This window comes from Triturus cristatus, chromosome 6 (assembly GCF_964204655.1).
Source record: "Triturus cristatus chromosome 6, aTriCri1.1, whole genome shotgun sequence".
Lineage (NCBI taxonomy): Eukaryota > Metazoa > Chordata > Amphibia > Caudata > Salamandridae > Triturus > Triturus cristatus.
The window spans coordinates 1,858,411,954-1,858,428,864 of NC_140589.1; the positions used below are offsets into that span (position 1 = coordinate 1,858,411,954).

The 16,911-nt window shown below is 45.5% G+C and overlaps 1 protein-coding gene across 21 annotated transcripts in view; it reads right to left on the minus strand.

The window, feature by feature from the left end:
• The window catches only part of LOC146822208 (uncharacterized), a 260,616-nt gene that overhangs the window by 199,323 nt on the left and 44,382 nt on the right, over positions 1 to 16,911 (minus strand). For all 21 annotated transcript variants that reach the window (XM_085613358.1, XM_085613354.1, XM_085613342.1 and 18 more), the window contains 2 exons: positions 7,980 to 8,120; positions 773 to 928 (listed from right to left, as the gene is read on the minus strand). In XM_085613358.1, coding sequence (XP_085469484.1) covers positions 773 to 928; positions 7,980 to 8,120 — 297 coding nt within the window. The remainder of the gene's footprint in view (positions 1 to 772; positions 929 to 7,979; positions 8,121 to 16,911) is intronic.

Consider the following 16,911-nt stretch of genomic DNA (forward strand, 5'->3'; position numbering starts at 1 on the left):
ACGACGCCGTGGTAGCCCAGACGGAGCTATCCACACAAGGAACTCTTTTTAATCAACTTTTTTTTGAACTGTGATCTTTTAAGTATAGTATTGTGGATTTTTGTAGTTTCTGGTCTTGTCTTAAGTATATGAAAATATTGGATATTTTTCTAAACTGGTGTGGTGTCCTTTTGTAGTGCGTACACTGTACTACTGTTACTTATGGGCAAATGCTTTACACACTGCCTCTAAGATAAGCCTGGCTGCTCGTGCCAAGCTACCAAGTGGGTGAGCAGGGGTTATTTTAGACGTGTAACTCCCTTATCCTGACTAGAGTGGTTATTTTTGCCTGGCTTTGGCCCACACCCTAGCCTACCCAAAATCCCATTTCTAACAACTCCCAAAGCCCTCTTTCATCTAACTCATGTCACTACCTAGCAGGTCCTTTACACACTGAACCCAGCAGCCGAAAACAAGCAGAACTTCTCATCAACTATGCACTCTGCATCGCTGCTGCTCTGTGGTGGGGGTAGGTATCCGCACTGTTTCTCAATCTCCATGTCGATGGGACAAGCACTCGCAAAGCCCTCTATCATCTAACTCATGTCAGTACGTGGGAGGTCCTTCACACACTGAACTCAACAGCCGAAAACAAGCAGAAAATCTCATCGGCTCTGCACTCTGCATCACTGCTGCACCGTGGTGGGGGTAGGTATCCGCATTGTTTCTCAATTTCCATGTCGATGGGGCAAGCACTCCCAAAGCTTCTCTGTCTTCTAACTCGCACCATTACCTGGAAGGGCCTTCACACATTGCACTCCACAGCCGAACAAACAGCACTTCTCGTCAGCTCCACATTCTGCATCGCTGTTGCACTTTGGTGGGGGTAGGTACCCGCATTGCTTCTCAATCTCTGGGTCAACGGGACACAGTCCTGGGTTCTCCGCAACTACAACACAACAAGAGTGAGTTTGAAAACATGACAGAAAAGATTGCATCTGATGGAAGATAATTCCCTAGAAACTAATGTGTTATCCTGGTTCTGTCAAGCACTAAACACTGGTTTTACCTCTGAACAGGAAGCTAAAGACCCTAGGAGTCAGATCTTCTGCCTCATATTATTTAAGGGTGTTTTGGGTGCCAGCAGACATACCAGTGCAAGGATGTGTGTACTATGTTGTGTGCCAGTCTGCCCTATCTAAACATAACAAGCATCTGCAATGCAATGGGTCTCGCCTTTGGAACCTTATAAGTACTTAGCCATGCAGCAGATTATCCTGGATGCTGCAACATGGAAGCTTTAGCACTATTAGGAACACCAATGAAACGCTTCATGCTTTCAACACACTACAGATCAAGCAGGAACAACGCTGGATCTTCTACTAGTAAAAAGAGCTACTGATGATAGCAATGTGAGCATTCTAGAAAGATAGGAGTAATTCAAAGAAAACTTTGAAAGATGTGTTACTTAGTGTATTAAAAAAACAATACTGTAGTAGTAGCTCCGTTTTGAAAGGAGCTGTTAAGTATTTAAAGCCTTGTCAGAAATACAGCTTTAACACACACTCATAAATATGCAGTTTCACTTGATTTGCTCCATTTTAGAACTACATTAAGAAGCACTGTGGGCTTATTATTGGTGCAGCACCTATGCACATCAAACCCACTCATTCACACATCTGATAGATTTTTATATTCATGGACATCTGGCCAAATTATACGGCTACACAATGCATCCTGCAACGAAAGATTTTCGTGGATGTCCTAGCACACTGTTATTATGGCATAGGTATGCTTACCTAATGGACTAAGACATCCAGTTAAGGGATCTGGGTTTGATACCAAGGTCTGTAGTGAGGGCTGCGATTTATATACATACATTGCTATGCTGGCATAAGCGCGTTAGATGTTAGAAAGCCATCTTGCCACTTTTGCTGCTTTTGCACACGACACTGCAGATACATGTTATTATTTGAAAACTGCTTGCTCGCCTTTTTCTTCACATGAGAACTGCCTGTTGTTCACATCCTTAGACGTGCGCTGCGACCTTGGTCTGAACATTGTGTAAAGATACAGTCCGGGTCGCCAGACAATGCATGTTTTCGAGTTCAGGTTGATCGGCCCACTATTTAGCCATAACACGCACACAGCTGCAAATACCTGAGAGTCTAGAGCTTTTAATATTGCAAGCTGCATGCTTTAACACACATTCTGAGGAAGAGCTTTCCCAGGAGCAGAGCACACCTGATCCTGTGATGTGATTCAACTAAGCTGATCTTTACGGTATGGGGCTCCCCATTCAAGCCTAGACACCTTTTATTAATATAATAATATTAGTTTACTAGCGAAAGGAAGGTGGCTGTATTCCACTGTCATTTGTAATATGATTTCTCCTTTCATTTTTTATGGTATTGTAACAATGCTGATGGTTTTGATTTTAATCATTTGTCTGCTTATGTTAGCCAAAGTACTGCGTACCCGAGGTTTATAAAATAAACTCTTTAAACTTTACCGTGTCTCTGTTTACTCTAGTTGTGGACTGATATGAGAATAATAACGAACAGGTATTTCTTCTTCCCACCATTCCGGAGAGTACACTAAGTCGCTTGTTCAGGGATGTCTAAACATTGGCACCGCCGAGATAATACGGATAATGAATGGGACACTGATGCTGGTCGGATAGGGGTTCTGGATTCTGAGGTGAGTTTTTGGTACACCACAATTCACTGAGGTCCTGGTTTCCTGCGCATAGTTCTGTGCATGAGCAGAATCCCTGCAACAGGTCCACTTGGCCCTTCATCCGAGGTAATAAAATGAGCACCTTTGATTGGCCAACAAGAAATATGTCATGTGTCAATGGCACCGAAATATCATTGCACTCAGTTGGGATCTCAGTTGTGTGTCCACACCATCAAGAGACCGCGGAGGGTGGCTGTACACTCTATATACATGTCAAGAATAGTACGGCGATTTGTAGCATACCAGTCAAAAAACGATTTTACCTTTGGGTGAAAAAATACAACTTTTGAGGCATTCGCTACTGTTCGGCACATTCATAACACACCAATCTGGCATGCTATGAAGTCATTGAAAACAAGGTGAAAAGCACCTATCTGAACATTTGTGGGGTATCTGGATGCCATGTCTATTTTTTAGCATTCACACACTTTTCTTCTTTTTGTAAAAGTACAATAATTGTAAAAGAAGGAAGATAATATTTGTTTGAACTGGGAGACCAAAAAACTGAACACGAGTTGCACTGTATGGAGCAGCTGCTGCACAATATCCTGTCCACACTGTAGAGCTTAGGGAATTAATATTCAGAAATCCCTGGATCCCTCAATCCTAACATCCAAAACTAATAAGAGCGGCTATGACCAGAACTCTACAGACTGCATTCACCTACGCACATATGGGAATTCTCCTGTCTGTAGTGAGCCACCCGGCCACTGCAATACATTGTAGCGCAGTCAACTTCCTGGGCTGGGCGCGGAACAGGGAGTATATAATAAAAGGTGACGTCAGCGCACGTGGCTGACAGCATGAACTGAGCAACTGTGTAGACGTCCTTTATTTGGCTCCGCTGTCAGTAGTTAGGCCCGCCCAGCCCCACACCCCTAGAAGTGGGTTGAAGCCCCGACCGCATGTCCTAGGGATTGCCCCAGGTCCCCCTTAGGTTACCCGAGTACCTTGGAGGTATTACACTGTCTTTTAAATATTCCAATTCAACACGATTCCAGAAACGTATTGAAAACATTTATGCAACAAAATACAGGCGAAACATTGCATTTTCTAACACAAAGTCCAGATCTGTGAAAGACTTGTCAATATTTTTCCACCAGTAAAATACGTGTAATTTTCAACACCCTCCTACTAGTATACCTCTTGTTCCAAAAAGAACAGGAGCTTGTCGAAGCTCATTATCACGTGAGCCCAAATCTTTCAGAATGAAACAATTCCTCTCCAAACGCCAATGTTTTGAAACTCGTAAGAGATGTGGGGGCATATGTATCAAAATCTCCATTTGCGAATCTCAAATAGCGATTTTTTGAGAATCGCTATTTGGGAATTGCAAAACGGGATGTATTTAAAAATTCGCACATATTTTGCGAATTCTTAATATTCCTTAATTGCGATTAGCAAATTGCGAAATCGCAATTAAGGAATACCTTCCCATTCATTCCTATGGCCCAAGAGGCCCATAGCAATGAATGGGAAGTCATTCTCAAATTGCGAATCGCAATTTGCTAATCGCAAATTGAGAATAATTTCAAAGGTGCAAGGGTGTCATGATGACACCCTGATGCACCCCTGAAATTAGCATGTGTGCGCATATGGCGCACATACATGCCCTAAGGGCATGTATGTGCGCCACATGGCACTTTGAAAAATGCCATAAAGTGCATTTTTCAAAGAAATCGCAAATTACCACCAACTTGAAGTTGGTGGTAATTTGCGATTTCTTAAGAAGAAATCGCACAACTTTGGTGCGTGTTACATAGCATTTAAGAAATCGCAATTTGCGATTCCTTAAATGCTTATGCAAAATTAAGGAATCGCAAAATTAGCGATTCCTTAATAATGCGATGCGCAAATGGCTCATACATCTCATTTAGCGATTTTGTATTCGCAAACACTGTTTTTTGCGAATCGCAGCGTTTGCGAATCCAAAATCGTTTTATACATATGCCCCGTGGCGATGAAAGCTCTTGGGTGCATTTCTGAGACTTTCATGTGCTTTCACTTTCTGTCAGCGGTTTAGGATATGCAGCCACCGTTTCTTGTGGAATTCAGGACCAAAGGGCAGAGTTTGCCCTCCTGCTGCCTGCCAGTGCCCTTTTCGAGACGCAGCAGCTGAAGTTGCTTTTTGTCGCTACAGTAGGTTACAGAAACACGAAAGGCAACGGAACAGAAGGCTGGGGAAAGGCAAGCAACATAAAAAGCACGCCACCTTTCAAAACACTTTATTACATCAAACTATAAAGCACATAAATGAGTGCAAGGGCGGCATTAAAATCAAGCCACATCGGAGAGCTTGAGCAACGCCAGACGAGCATGGTGAAACTCACGGGCAAATGAATTAGAGCCACAGCTGGGTGGCGAGCGAGGGGCATTCCCCGCCTCACCCTGGAAGTCGGAGTTCAGCAGGTGAAAACAACTGCAGGCCAATTAACAGAGAAAAGGCTGCCGGTCCAATCACCGGGGGAGAGGGAGTGGCGAGGAGTGACTCAGAGGAAGTACATTAAAGAAAGCCAGCCAGGGCCTCCTCCTGCAGGACAACCAAAACAAGCATTGGCATAGCCAATAGGTCTCGCCTTTGGGACCTTATAAGTATTTAGTTATGCAGCACATTATACTTGGTGCAACAGCATCAACTGTTGCATGGCTAAACACTTATAAGGTCCCAAGGGCGAGACCTATTGGCTATGCCAATGCTTGTTAGGACTGCCGGCGGGACCCAGCCCACTTAAAGCCCAGTCTGAAGTCCTTATGAAATGTAGCTGGTTCTATTGTAAAGCGCTCTGACACCTTCGGATAAAAGTAGGCGCCATACATAAATAAATTACGCTGCCTTGTCCAATGACCCCATTCTGGTTGTGGCCTCCTGCAGTGTGGAGCTGATTTCAAGTTATTTGCCAGGGCTGATTTTGGTTTCAGGATGCGGCCCTGTACACGTGCATTTGGCGGACTCGGTTTCAGTGCCTGCATCGCGCGCAGTGGGTGTTTTTAAATCAAACAGCTTTCAGAGCCAGCGGGTCCCCGTCTTTTGTTTGTGCTCAGTGGGCAGGGCCTGAATCCTGTACGCCTTGGACACCAGGCTGAGAAATACAATCTGGCACATTATTTAATGAATGGAGAGCCGGCGCATGACTCCGAATATCTCCTTTAAGCAGCGCGCTGCAGCCTAGGAGCCCATTTGGTTGTAAATGCGACTCAATGAAGGGTGCAGGCAGGTTTCTCAATGAGAACAGCATATTGGCCTTGGGGGAGGGGAGGAAGGGGGTTTAAACAGCAGAGGGAGGTGCCTGCCTCCTCCCGCCTTGGAAAAGGGACCTTTGTGCGGCTGCATCCTCAAAGCCCTGATCAGCCATGACCAATAACAAGCATTAGCAAAGGCAATAGGTCGCCCCTTTATAAGGGGACGACAGACCAATTGCAGGCATGCAAACTTTGAAAAGACTTCACCATGTGAGGAGGGGGCAGAGCCATGAAAGAGTAGGGTCTGGTGCGGGTAGAGGAGCTTTGAGCCATCACCATTGGCCAACAGAGGAGAGGGTGGCAAGGAGAGGGCCTGCGGCGTAGAGCCCAGGCCAGCACTGTCTGAAGACATCTCAACTCGAACAAAAAAAGACAAATGACAGAGATTTCTGAGGCTGCTGCTAACACCCTGTGTGAATGTAAAGCCCCTGGTGGGAGTCAGACAAGCAGGAAGTGGGATAAGGGAGGGGGTGGCAAATGGTGAGCACTTTCGTGGCCGCTTTGATATTCTCAGTGGCCGTGCGGCTCACTGAGAACATCAAAGCGGCCGTGAAAGTGATCAGGCAGGCTGACAAATGGTGCGCGCGCCCGGCGCACATGCACTGTATTTGGAGGCCTGAAAAGCCACTAGTTTGCACTTCCAAATCCCGCTTACTAAAACTCTCGCCAGAGCAGCGCTAAAGCGCTGGCTCAGGCGAGACCTAAAAATCAATTAGTAAAATCGCCTTGGGCGGAAGGAGCCACACAAATGAGGGACAATTGCCATAATACACCAATGGGAAGCCAGCATTTCTGAATGCTGCAGCTAATAGCCAACAGCAATGGGTGCGTTTGCCAGTCACACAGAGAGATACAACAGGTCGTCGTTGATGCTCGACCTAAAAATGAGTGGTTCTGTTTGTGTAATGTGGATAATGGCACCAGGACATGCCTCACTAGCATGACCTCTAGCTCCCTAAAGGGCCAGGCGACATAAATACCCAAAGTCCTGCAAGTGAAAGCATGAAATATCATGATTGATTGGCTAGCCCATCTTAATTTGGGCCACCACCTGCAGGAGCACGTTACTGGCCATACATGGAAGCCCCAAAAGCAACCTCACACTCTTCTGTCTCTGAATATCTTATGAACCACATGGCTCTGCATATGACTGGTGCTTGTGCCATAGACCCTCTGCCGTTTAATACAAACAAGCACTGCATATCATAGTAAGCTGTGGAATACTGATACTCCAACTGTATTTTAAATCAATTTAAAAAATATTTTAGTGTGTTTTTTTTTTAACCCAGTCATTAAGCTTCCATTATGATTTGCTGTAAAAATTGTTCCCTTGATGAACTTCTATTTTTACTATGCCTGTATGTATATGCTTTTATGATAATTCTTATCGAAATAAAGCTTTTTGACTATGACTACGATGCTCCAACTCTCAGTCCAGGTACCCCGCAATCTGACAACTATGTCACATCCAAGGGAGCCTCCCGGCCCGCCACATCTTGCTGTGTTCTATTAGACAGATGCACCAAACAGCGCCTGCTCCGCCACTGACCTGTCGCCTCGTCTGTGTGAGTTTTAAAACAGACCCATCAAACGTCCCAAGAATTGCAAGGCACAGCTAAGGTGCCACAGTTAACAATCAGTCTTCTCTCCCACAAATGACTGCTCCATCCAAAAAAAACCTATAAGTTGATCCAGTGTGTCGTGCTGAACCTCGAGCATGCTTTTATTGATTGATTTGTGTGTTTTCCAATTTGAATGTTCATGTATTCATTCATTCATACACTTGTGTTGTAAAATCCCCTTTGACAGCACCTACCAAAGATTGGCTAAGTCCTTCTCTTCAGCCTCACCTCAGACTGACAGCCGGAGGGATCATCTTCACCGGGACCTCTAGGCACCTCGAGGTATTGGCCTTGAGATGAGCCCCGGCGAGGGCAAACAGGGCATCACTCTTTTTCTGGAGACAGTAGATTGCAAATATCAGGTACGTCTACCCCCATAAAATGCCACACAATGAGTACCTTTCTCGGGGTCCGTGCACTTATATCCACAGAGGGAGCAGCACTTCTGTCGGCCTGGGCACTCTGCATCAGATTGGCACCGCGGGTCAGGCAGCGGGAGCTTGCACCTAGCCAGAGCACGCGGGCATGTGCCAGGTTTAACTAGGACAAAAATAACATTAGAATTACTTTCATGAAAGAACATGCTTCTATCTCATGTCAAGTTAGAAAGAATATTCTGAATGGCTATGCTCGCGCCAGCGTTCTGAACTGCCGTGATCACAATGCGTCCAAACTCTTGTACTGCCTTCATAGAATGCATGAATAGTTAGACATGCGCAGAAACGCTCGCGTCGCGTGCACCGGCTCTCAGGGATGGTTTAGTATAAATGAGATACATCAGATAAATGTGATGATCGAGCTGGAGAACTGACATTTACGATTGTTTGTCCTCTTGCTAGGTTACTCAAAACATCGACGTCAGCATGTTTTATCCTGGTTTTCATTCTATAAAGTAAAATAATAGCACAGAAAAGATCCTATAAAAACCCAGATACCAGATTATAGGAAAATAGGGACTCTGCGGTGGAGCTATCACAGGCATGCTCATGCCAGACGCAGCACCCACTTTAGTCGAAAGCATCAACAAGTAAAGTGGCTTCAGAGGACGCTGTTGGTATTCGCAACACAAAGGCCATAGAACATAGCTACTTTGCTATTTCAGAACAACACTAACGTGACCTGCTCTTTTGGAAACAGGCATGTGGTGTGCAGCATCTATGAAACTCGGAGGCGGCTTATACATTCCTGATTCAGCTAGACCATTCATAGCACCTAGAGGTAGCAGTATGTGGGTGTGAGGCCTTCACAATTCAATGCACATCTTCAAATTGTGTCTGTTATTCCCGTTATCCGTTACCTGCTTCCTTGCCTTACTGTCCATATTTTGTGTGATAAACATTCATCTTGTTTGCAGTCGGAGATGATTTCAAAATAAAGTTTTTAAACTACATATTCTGTTTTTAGTGCTGTTTGAGTGTGTTGCTCGTTGACAAAAGGGGGTTGGGACTTCAATATTTGTCCATGAGTGTATCTTGTTGGCCTGATCCTTACCAGGAAACACTTCCTGCCCAAATTTACTTAGTGGGTTGTGTACAGATTGCAGCCCCACTGGATTTCTTTGGCGGTTTGGCACATAGACTAAGTCCTTAGTGCCATGGGGTTGGAAAGTCAAACCCTGTGACTCTAAGGGGTAGAGAACGTATCAGAATTCTGCATTTAATAGTTTGGTTTAAATTGACTTGTTCGTTTTTTATCGAGCTCAAACTAAACTAATCCGGACTGTCCAGCACTGTGCACCAGTTACTTGAGGGTGAGAACACAACAAATGCACACGCCTAAAATTCTAAGCAACATCCATGGCTGGCGAGTCATTATATTGACTGTAGGGGGCAGCATCTACAGCACAAGAGACTTTCAGCTCACAACAGACTCCTCAAAAATGTCCCTTTTGCTAGGGGAAACACCATTTTGCTCAAGACTTGAAAAAATCCACACCCAGCACTGGTCTAAACAACATCACAAATAGAGAAATTTGAACCAAAACCTAATTTATCAAAAAAGCCATTAATGCATCTTGGTGTCTGCGTGACATGGTAGATAAAGATTCGTATATTTTCAGAATAAGTCAGTAAATGTGCAGGTAGGATTATGTCGGTGACTGATGAGGTCAACCATGCAGTATACAGTGTATACATTGAGATGAGTGAGTGTCACTGCTGGGTTAGTGGATTCATACACTAGCCAATTGCCAGCTTGCAACATCTGAGGAGGTCTAGGAAGCCGCTGAGGCCCTGCAGAACTTCGTAAAGACTAGGAATTGTACATTGAACCATTGCATTCCATTGTTCTTATCTTTAAATACTTGTGCATTGTATACTTTTGCAAGATGGGACTCACAAAATACAAATCGGACATGACACGACCACAGAGTAACAGTTCATTATTAGTGATTTTAGCGAAGTCATTTTTACTCCGGAAACCAAAGAACACCATACGAGATATGTCTAAAGTGGATCCCATAAGTGAATTTCTTCCAAGACCTGCACAATCCATACCTGTATGTGGACCCCTAAAGCTCAGGCAGGTAGACTCAATGTGATTACCATATGAGCTGGATATAACTGCTTTACACATGCTTTTTAACCTTTGGGGGTTCCTTTGTGCAGCATGTGATTGGACCATCTTATAATGTATGGAGTGTAGCAGGCATAAGGCAGGATTTATTCTTAGGCTGGCTGGTTACTTTGTCATGAACGTAACACTTGTATTACAAGTGCCTTATAATACGGCCATGCCATGTTTGTGATGGAGCAACCTATCCACCAAACTCTAGAGCAGGCCCATAATTGGAACCTTTGTTAAAATAAGAGCATGTAAAGAATTGACAAGATTTGCATCATCAGGACCTCGGCACAAACACAATCTGAGTGTGTAAAGAAGTACTCATGTTGTTCCTTTCTATGGACTCCGACTTGCCACTGGCGTAACCAAAGGAGTTGGACGATTTAGGGATGATTCACAAGGGCATGTAAGAGTACTTTAAGAGTTACTCATTTAGTATTATTTACCATACTCATGAATACTTATGGGCCTTTGCCCTAAAGTTTTTTTCTTCTTTAAAACTATGACCCATAACAAATACATATTGATACTCTGTGAAGGTTATATATAAGTAAGTTTCCAGATATTTATTTGGATACCAAGGTGAAGTTTAAGCAAAGTGATGAGTGAGAGTGCATTGACATTTAAAGAAGAAAGATTGCTAATAACAAACAGGAACATAAAGACTCCACAAACTCAGTGAGATGCTCTGTGGTGGCCTTCCCACAAGGCAAAGACATAATGCCCTGATTCCAAGCAGACAGTAGCATGCTAGGAAACCTTTGACCTCTCCTTCTTTAACACAGGCTTTTTGTCATTTGACTTTGTCTCAAGTGAAAAGATATCTTTAAAAAATACTGACACCCATCATCAGAAAATACAGAATGCAAAAACATTATCTGAAAATACAGACTAAAATACAGACTGAAAATCCATGAACCACATACAAGGATTGAAAATAGAGACTGCAAATACATCTTCTGAAAATAAAAAGTGCAAACTCATCATATGAAAATAGAGTCTGAAAAAACAGATTGCAAACGCATCATCTGAAAACAGAGTCTTCAAACGGGTCAACTGAAAATACAGACTGCAAACACATCATCTGAAAATACAGACTAAAAAACCAGAAGGAAAACACGTAATTTGAAAACAGAGACTGCAAACACATCATCGAACAATAAAGATCAAAAAAAGACTGCAGACACATCATCTGAAAATACAGACTGAGGAAACAGACTGTAAACATATTAATGTAAAATACATAAAGTAAACCTGTCATATGAAGATATGATTGCAAGAACATCATCTATATATAGAGGATGAAAAAACAGACTTCAAACACATCCTTTGAAAATACAGGCTTCAAAAATGGCATCGGAGAAAAAAGACAGCAAATTCATCATCTGAAAATACAGACTGCTATAACTTCATCTAAACATACAGACTGCAAACACATCATCTGAAAATAGAGACTGAAAAAACCAGACCTGAAACACAGCATCTCAAAATACAGAATGCAAACACATCATCTGAAAATACAAACTAAAAAAACAGACTGCAGGCATATCATCTGAAAATAGAAACCATAAAATAGACTGCAAACACATCATCTGAAAATAAAGACTCAAAAACATCATCTGAAACACATAGTGAAAAAAACTGACAAAAACACATTATCTGAAATAGAGACTGCAAACGCATAAACTCAAAATAGAAACGGAAAAAAGACTGCATACACAATAACCAAAAATACACACAGCAAATGCATCATCTGAAAATACAGACTAAAAAAATAGACTGCAAGCACATCATCTGAAAATCGTGACCAAAAAAGCAGACTGCAAACACATCTACAATACAGCCGGAAAAACAGATAAAAACACATAATCTGAAAATAGAGACTGCAAAGCCATCACCAGAACATTTGGACTGAAAATGAAGACTACAAATGCATCATTTGAAAATATGGACTGACAATCCAAACTGAAAACACATAATCTGAAACCACAACCTGGAAATACAATCTACTCAAACATATCATATGAAAACACAGACTTGAAATACAGAATGAAAGCATGTCATCTGGAAACATGGCCTGACACACACAAACTGCAAATGCATCATCTAATAACAAAAACAGACTGCAAACACATCATCTGAAAACGTGAACTGCCAAATCTTGTGCTTTAATACTTAACTAAACAAATGTCAACCAGTTTAAATTCCAAAAATCAGCCCAAATCACTATCTAGTGTATGACCATGCTTGTTCAGCATTCCAAGTCTTATCCTAGGATTTTAGAAGTAAGTAATTATTGGAGGGAGCAGGAGCGGGGGAGTATATTTGTAGGTAGATTTTTATGCAAGGTCAAAATGAGCTCCTGCGGCCCCACAATAATCCTTCCGTTTTTCAGCCCTCATGCGGACCCAAATTCTTGGTCAATTCTACCAGTGTGCCGTATTGGACCCATCTGCCCTGCCCGGAGACACCCGGACGCTGCTGCCCACCAGTGCCGGGTATTGTCAGAAGGGGAGTAACATCTGGACCAGTAAGCCCGACTAGACCGGGCGGCTTAGTCGAGCTGCGGTATTCCATCTCCCCCCCTTGCGACTGAGGGCACCACATGAGATGCGGTGGTCATGTCGGGCCACCATGTTCCCCCATCCGACCTGTTAGGCTGCACTACCTGGTGAGCCCAACGGGACTCAGCAGCTGCAGTGAGGCGTGGTGTGCCACTGCCCGACCCAAATGCCTGATATCTTGCGGAGGTGGGTAACTCTGCCATCGGAGGCGCACTCGGCTTTCAGACTGCTGGTGGCCTTGTGCTTATGGTTGTGGCCTAATACTTACAAGCAGCTGAGGCCTGACGATCCTTGCCCAGTGTGAGCAGCGCATCTGAGGAGTGGCGACGTATCCCTGGAGGGCCACGAGAGTTGTGACACCATATCATCACCTCTAGAGGTGCGGGGCGGGCGGCTGCGAGATGGCCCCCACCACGATTGGCCTATTGGGACTCGGCAGCCATTTCAGGCAGCGGTGTGACTGCACTTACTCCGCGCAGCCTGATGCAGCACTGGGGCTGATGGCTCCACTGCCCTGAGGGGCACTTAACATCATCGGCACACTGGGGTACGCCAGGAGAACGCAGGATGGCCATGAGTGACTATAGGCCCATGAGCAAGGTCCGCTGACGCTCCAAATTCTGGGAGGCCTGTTTGAGGTGAGCCGGGGATAATACACCATACTCCTGGACCTACACTACCGGGCCTATGGCCTTGGGGCTGCAATAGACTGTTGAGATCCCGCATCTAAGAAGGGCCCTGCAACATGTGTGTGTGCTTTACTGACTTAGTGACCAAATGGCCACGTCAGGGTGGCGTCATGGTCCCCTGTCTGCCTGCAGAACATGTGCGCACTATGCCTTTATCCGAGGCTGAGGGAAGAGACTAAATGAACGAGGGCACCTTGTCTGGAGCTGTGGTCCCTGCCTCTGTGATCCCCCTACATTGCAGGGGATCGGCGCACCTGGGTCTTGGGAGTTCTCCCCCTTTTTTCTATTATCCTGACAAGGTCCATACTTACCCATTGATCCCACATTTGGGGGCGCCTACCACAAAAGCCTTACTCCGGCACCATGACTAAAGATAAGAAGCCCGGTGCGACAGCTCGGCAAAGTACCATAGATAAATATGCTGGGGCAGCTGCGCCGGGCCCAAGTATGAGCAGCCCACTGCCATCTATGCCAGACAACGCTGCCATAACACAATTCAGGGACATGCTGGAGGCCAAGATTGGGCTACAGAAGCCACCACCGGGAGCTTGTCCTAGACCCCTGATTGCACGATTTTTAAACTTCAGAGACAGGGACGTCATCCGGCAACAGGCAAGACTTAAGGATTCCCTCCTTTTCTCCTTGCAAAAGATCATGATATTCTCGGACTATACAAGGCTGGTCTAGCAGCGCCGGCAGTCCTTCACTGAGGCAAAAGCCACATTGTGTCCTCTAAAGATCCAATACTCCTTGCTGTTTCCGGCCAGGCTCCGAGTCTCCTACAAAGAGCAGACACACTTCCTTGATTCCCCTGAAGAGGTGTTCATGTGGACAGATAAAAATGTCAAGCTCAGGCGGCACACACCGCCCAGAATAGATTTTGATTCTTTATTTAGGGGGCCGGGGCATGGGTCGCCCCGGGTCCATGGAGAGCAACGCCGACGGTCACTATCCAAGAAACGCTCCAAATCTCGCAACAAATCACACGTCAGATCCACAAGACTTACTGCATGAAAGACACTTCACTGTGCCACTCATCCTAATGAGTGATCAAGACTCCATTGCTGACGGCACAAGGATGTGGGCTGCACCTTTTAATGCTTTCCCTCGGACCATGAGATATTGCTGTGTCTAGGGGAAGCCACATAGGGATCCATTGGCTGGGGGATGCCCCAGGCCCCGTTGGGGCTCAGGGTGCCATCATGCCGCAACAGATGCTTCTATGTGTATGAGGTATTGGGGTGGGAGGGAGGGGGGGATGTTGGGTAGAGTTAATGTTATTTGTTTCTCAGTGTCTTACACATGCCAATCCTGCAGCTATGCTAAAGCCTGTGATCACCGAATGCGGTCCCCTGAATGCACACATTGATGCCCGCCCCATAACTAAGCATGCCTAGGTTAGAAGAAAGACACCTCCGGGTGCGCAACTGGCATGTCTGAGGTCTATTGGATAAGGTTAAAAGAGGGGCTATCCTATGCCAAGTCAAACGTTATGGAGCATATATCCTATTACTGCAAGATACACACCTGCTTGGGAATAGGCTACCATGCCTAATGTGATTTGGTTTTATACAGGCCTTCCACTCCGGATTCACTAGAGGTTCACGAGGGGTGGTGATACTGATCCACCGCAGAATCCCCTTTGTACATGAGAAAACATGAACTGATCCTCAGGGTAGATATGTCTTTGCTACGGGCTCGATGTATGGCCAGTCACTCATCCCGGGATGTATATACGCCCCTCCTCTCCTCACATGGAACCTGACAGAATGTTTGATGAGGCTATAGGTAGAGATTCCCCCGGTGCTGACCCTAGTCGGGGGTGATTGGAATGACACAATATGCCCTTCTATTGATAGGTGGTGCTGTGCTGGAAATAAAGTTGAGTCCCGTGAGTCAAAACTGGGGCCCATGGTGCAGGGATTGGATTGGGTGGACACGTGGAGACGACTCCATCCCACTTAACGGGGTTACACTTATTTCTCTTGCATTCATGGGTCCTTCTCCCACATAGACTATATCTTCTTGTCAGCTGCGCCCATACGTAGACTTGTGGTGTCTGAAATACTTCCCCAGGGCCTGTCGGATCACTCCCCACTGCAATTAGACTGTGACTGGACACTAAACGCCCACCTTCCGCTTGTGCCTATCATCATGGCTCTTACAAGATGATAAATATAGGTCACATATGCACAACGCCCTCACAGAATATTTCTCGCAAAATACTGGGTCGGTTGGATCGCCTGCTGTTGTGTGAGAGGCAATAAAGCCTACTCTTCGGGGGTGGATATTGCATACTGCATGGCGCAGTGCAAGCTGCATCGGGCAAAATTGATGCAGCTGGAGGCCCAGCTACTGGCCGCAGACTGCGCGGTTAGGGAGGACAATGGGCGCGACTTGTGTAGACAACTACTCCATAATCAACTGGTGTACTCCAGTGTGCTGTTAGATGAGGCTCGGGTTGCTTGGCTGGCTACCCGTATCAGAATATACCTGTAGGGTGTCAAATCGAGCTATTTACTAGACCGTCTGTGTCAAAGAGCTCTGGACCCCATCTCCATCCTGAGCCGGCGCGATCCGGATGGGAGGGTTCTTCCGGACCCCTACAAATAGCAGCTAGCTTTGCGTACTATTATGCAGCACTATATGCCCCCTGGGAAACCATATCGCCGCGGTTAGTTCAGAAGTTTTTTGATGACTTGCCTCCATGCGGCCTTACATACACTGCACGAGACAACCTAGATGCCCCAATCACTATTGAGGAGATTCAGGAGGCGCTGTCGGAGATGCGTCCGGGCAAGGCACCCGGTCCAAGTGGCTTTCCATGCAAATTCCATAAGAAGTATCAATCTATACACACCGCTCCCTATCTTGCCATGCTCTAGATGACCATTCTCTTCCAGTGGATTGGCGGCACACTGAGATAGTGGTATTCCTAAAGCCGGGCCGGCCTCCTGAATTTCACTATTCATATCTCCTGATATCACTCTTCAACGTGGAGGCTAAGCTACTTGCCAAGATCATAGCTAATCGCATAGTTCCACACATCTCAAATCTGGTCCACTCGGACCAGGCGGGGTTGATGCTGGGCCGCACCATGTGACATAATATCTAACGTGCACACAATGCCATTGCCTCGGAAGACCGCCCGGGCAAACCAGCTGCTCTACTGCTCGCACACAAAGATAGGGCCTTTGACTCCCTGAGCTTAACATACTTTTTTCACTCCTCGGTCATCTTAATTTCGGTCCTCGTCTTCTGAAATACATCCAACTTCTATACGGGTATCATTGCCTCCATCCATTTGGCGAACATCGTCTCACAGACCTTCCCTATCGGGTGTGGCACCCGTCAATGCTGCCCCCTCTCTCCATATCTCTCCGCGCTTGCTATGGAGCCTCTTGCTGCTTGGGTGTGGATAGATGCACAGAGCCGTGAATTTGAGTGGCCTGGGGCGACGTCTGACAGCAGAGATTTATATGTAGACGATGTATTATTCTTCCTTACGCTACCTGA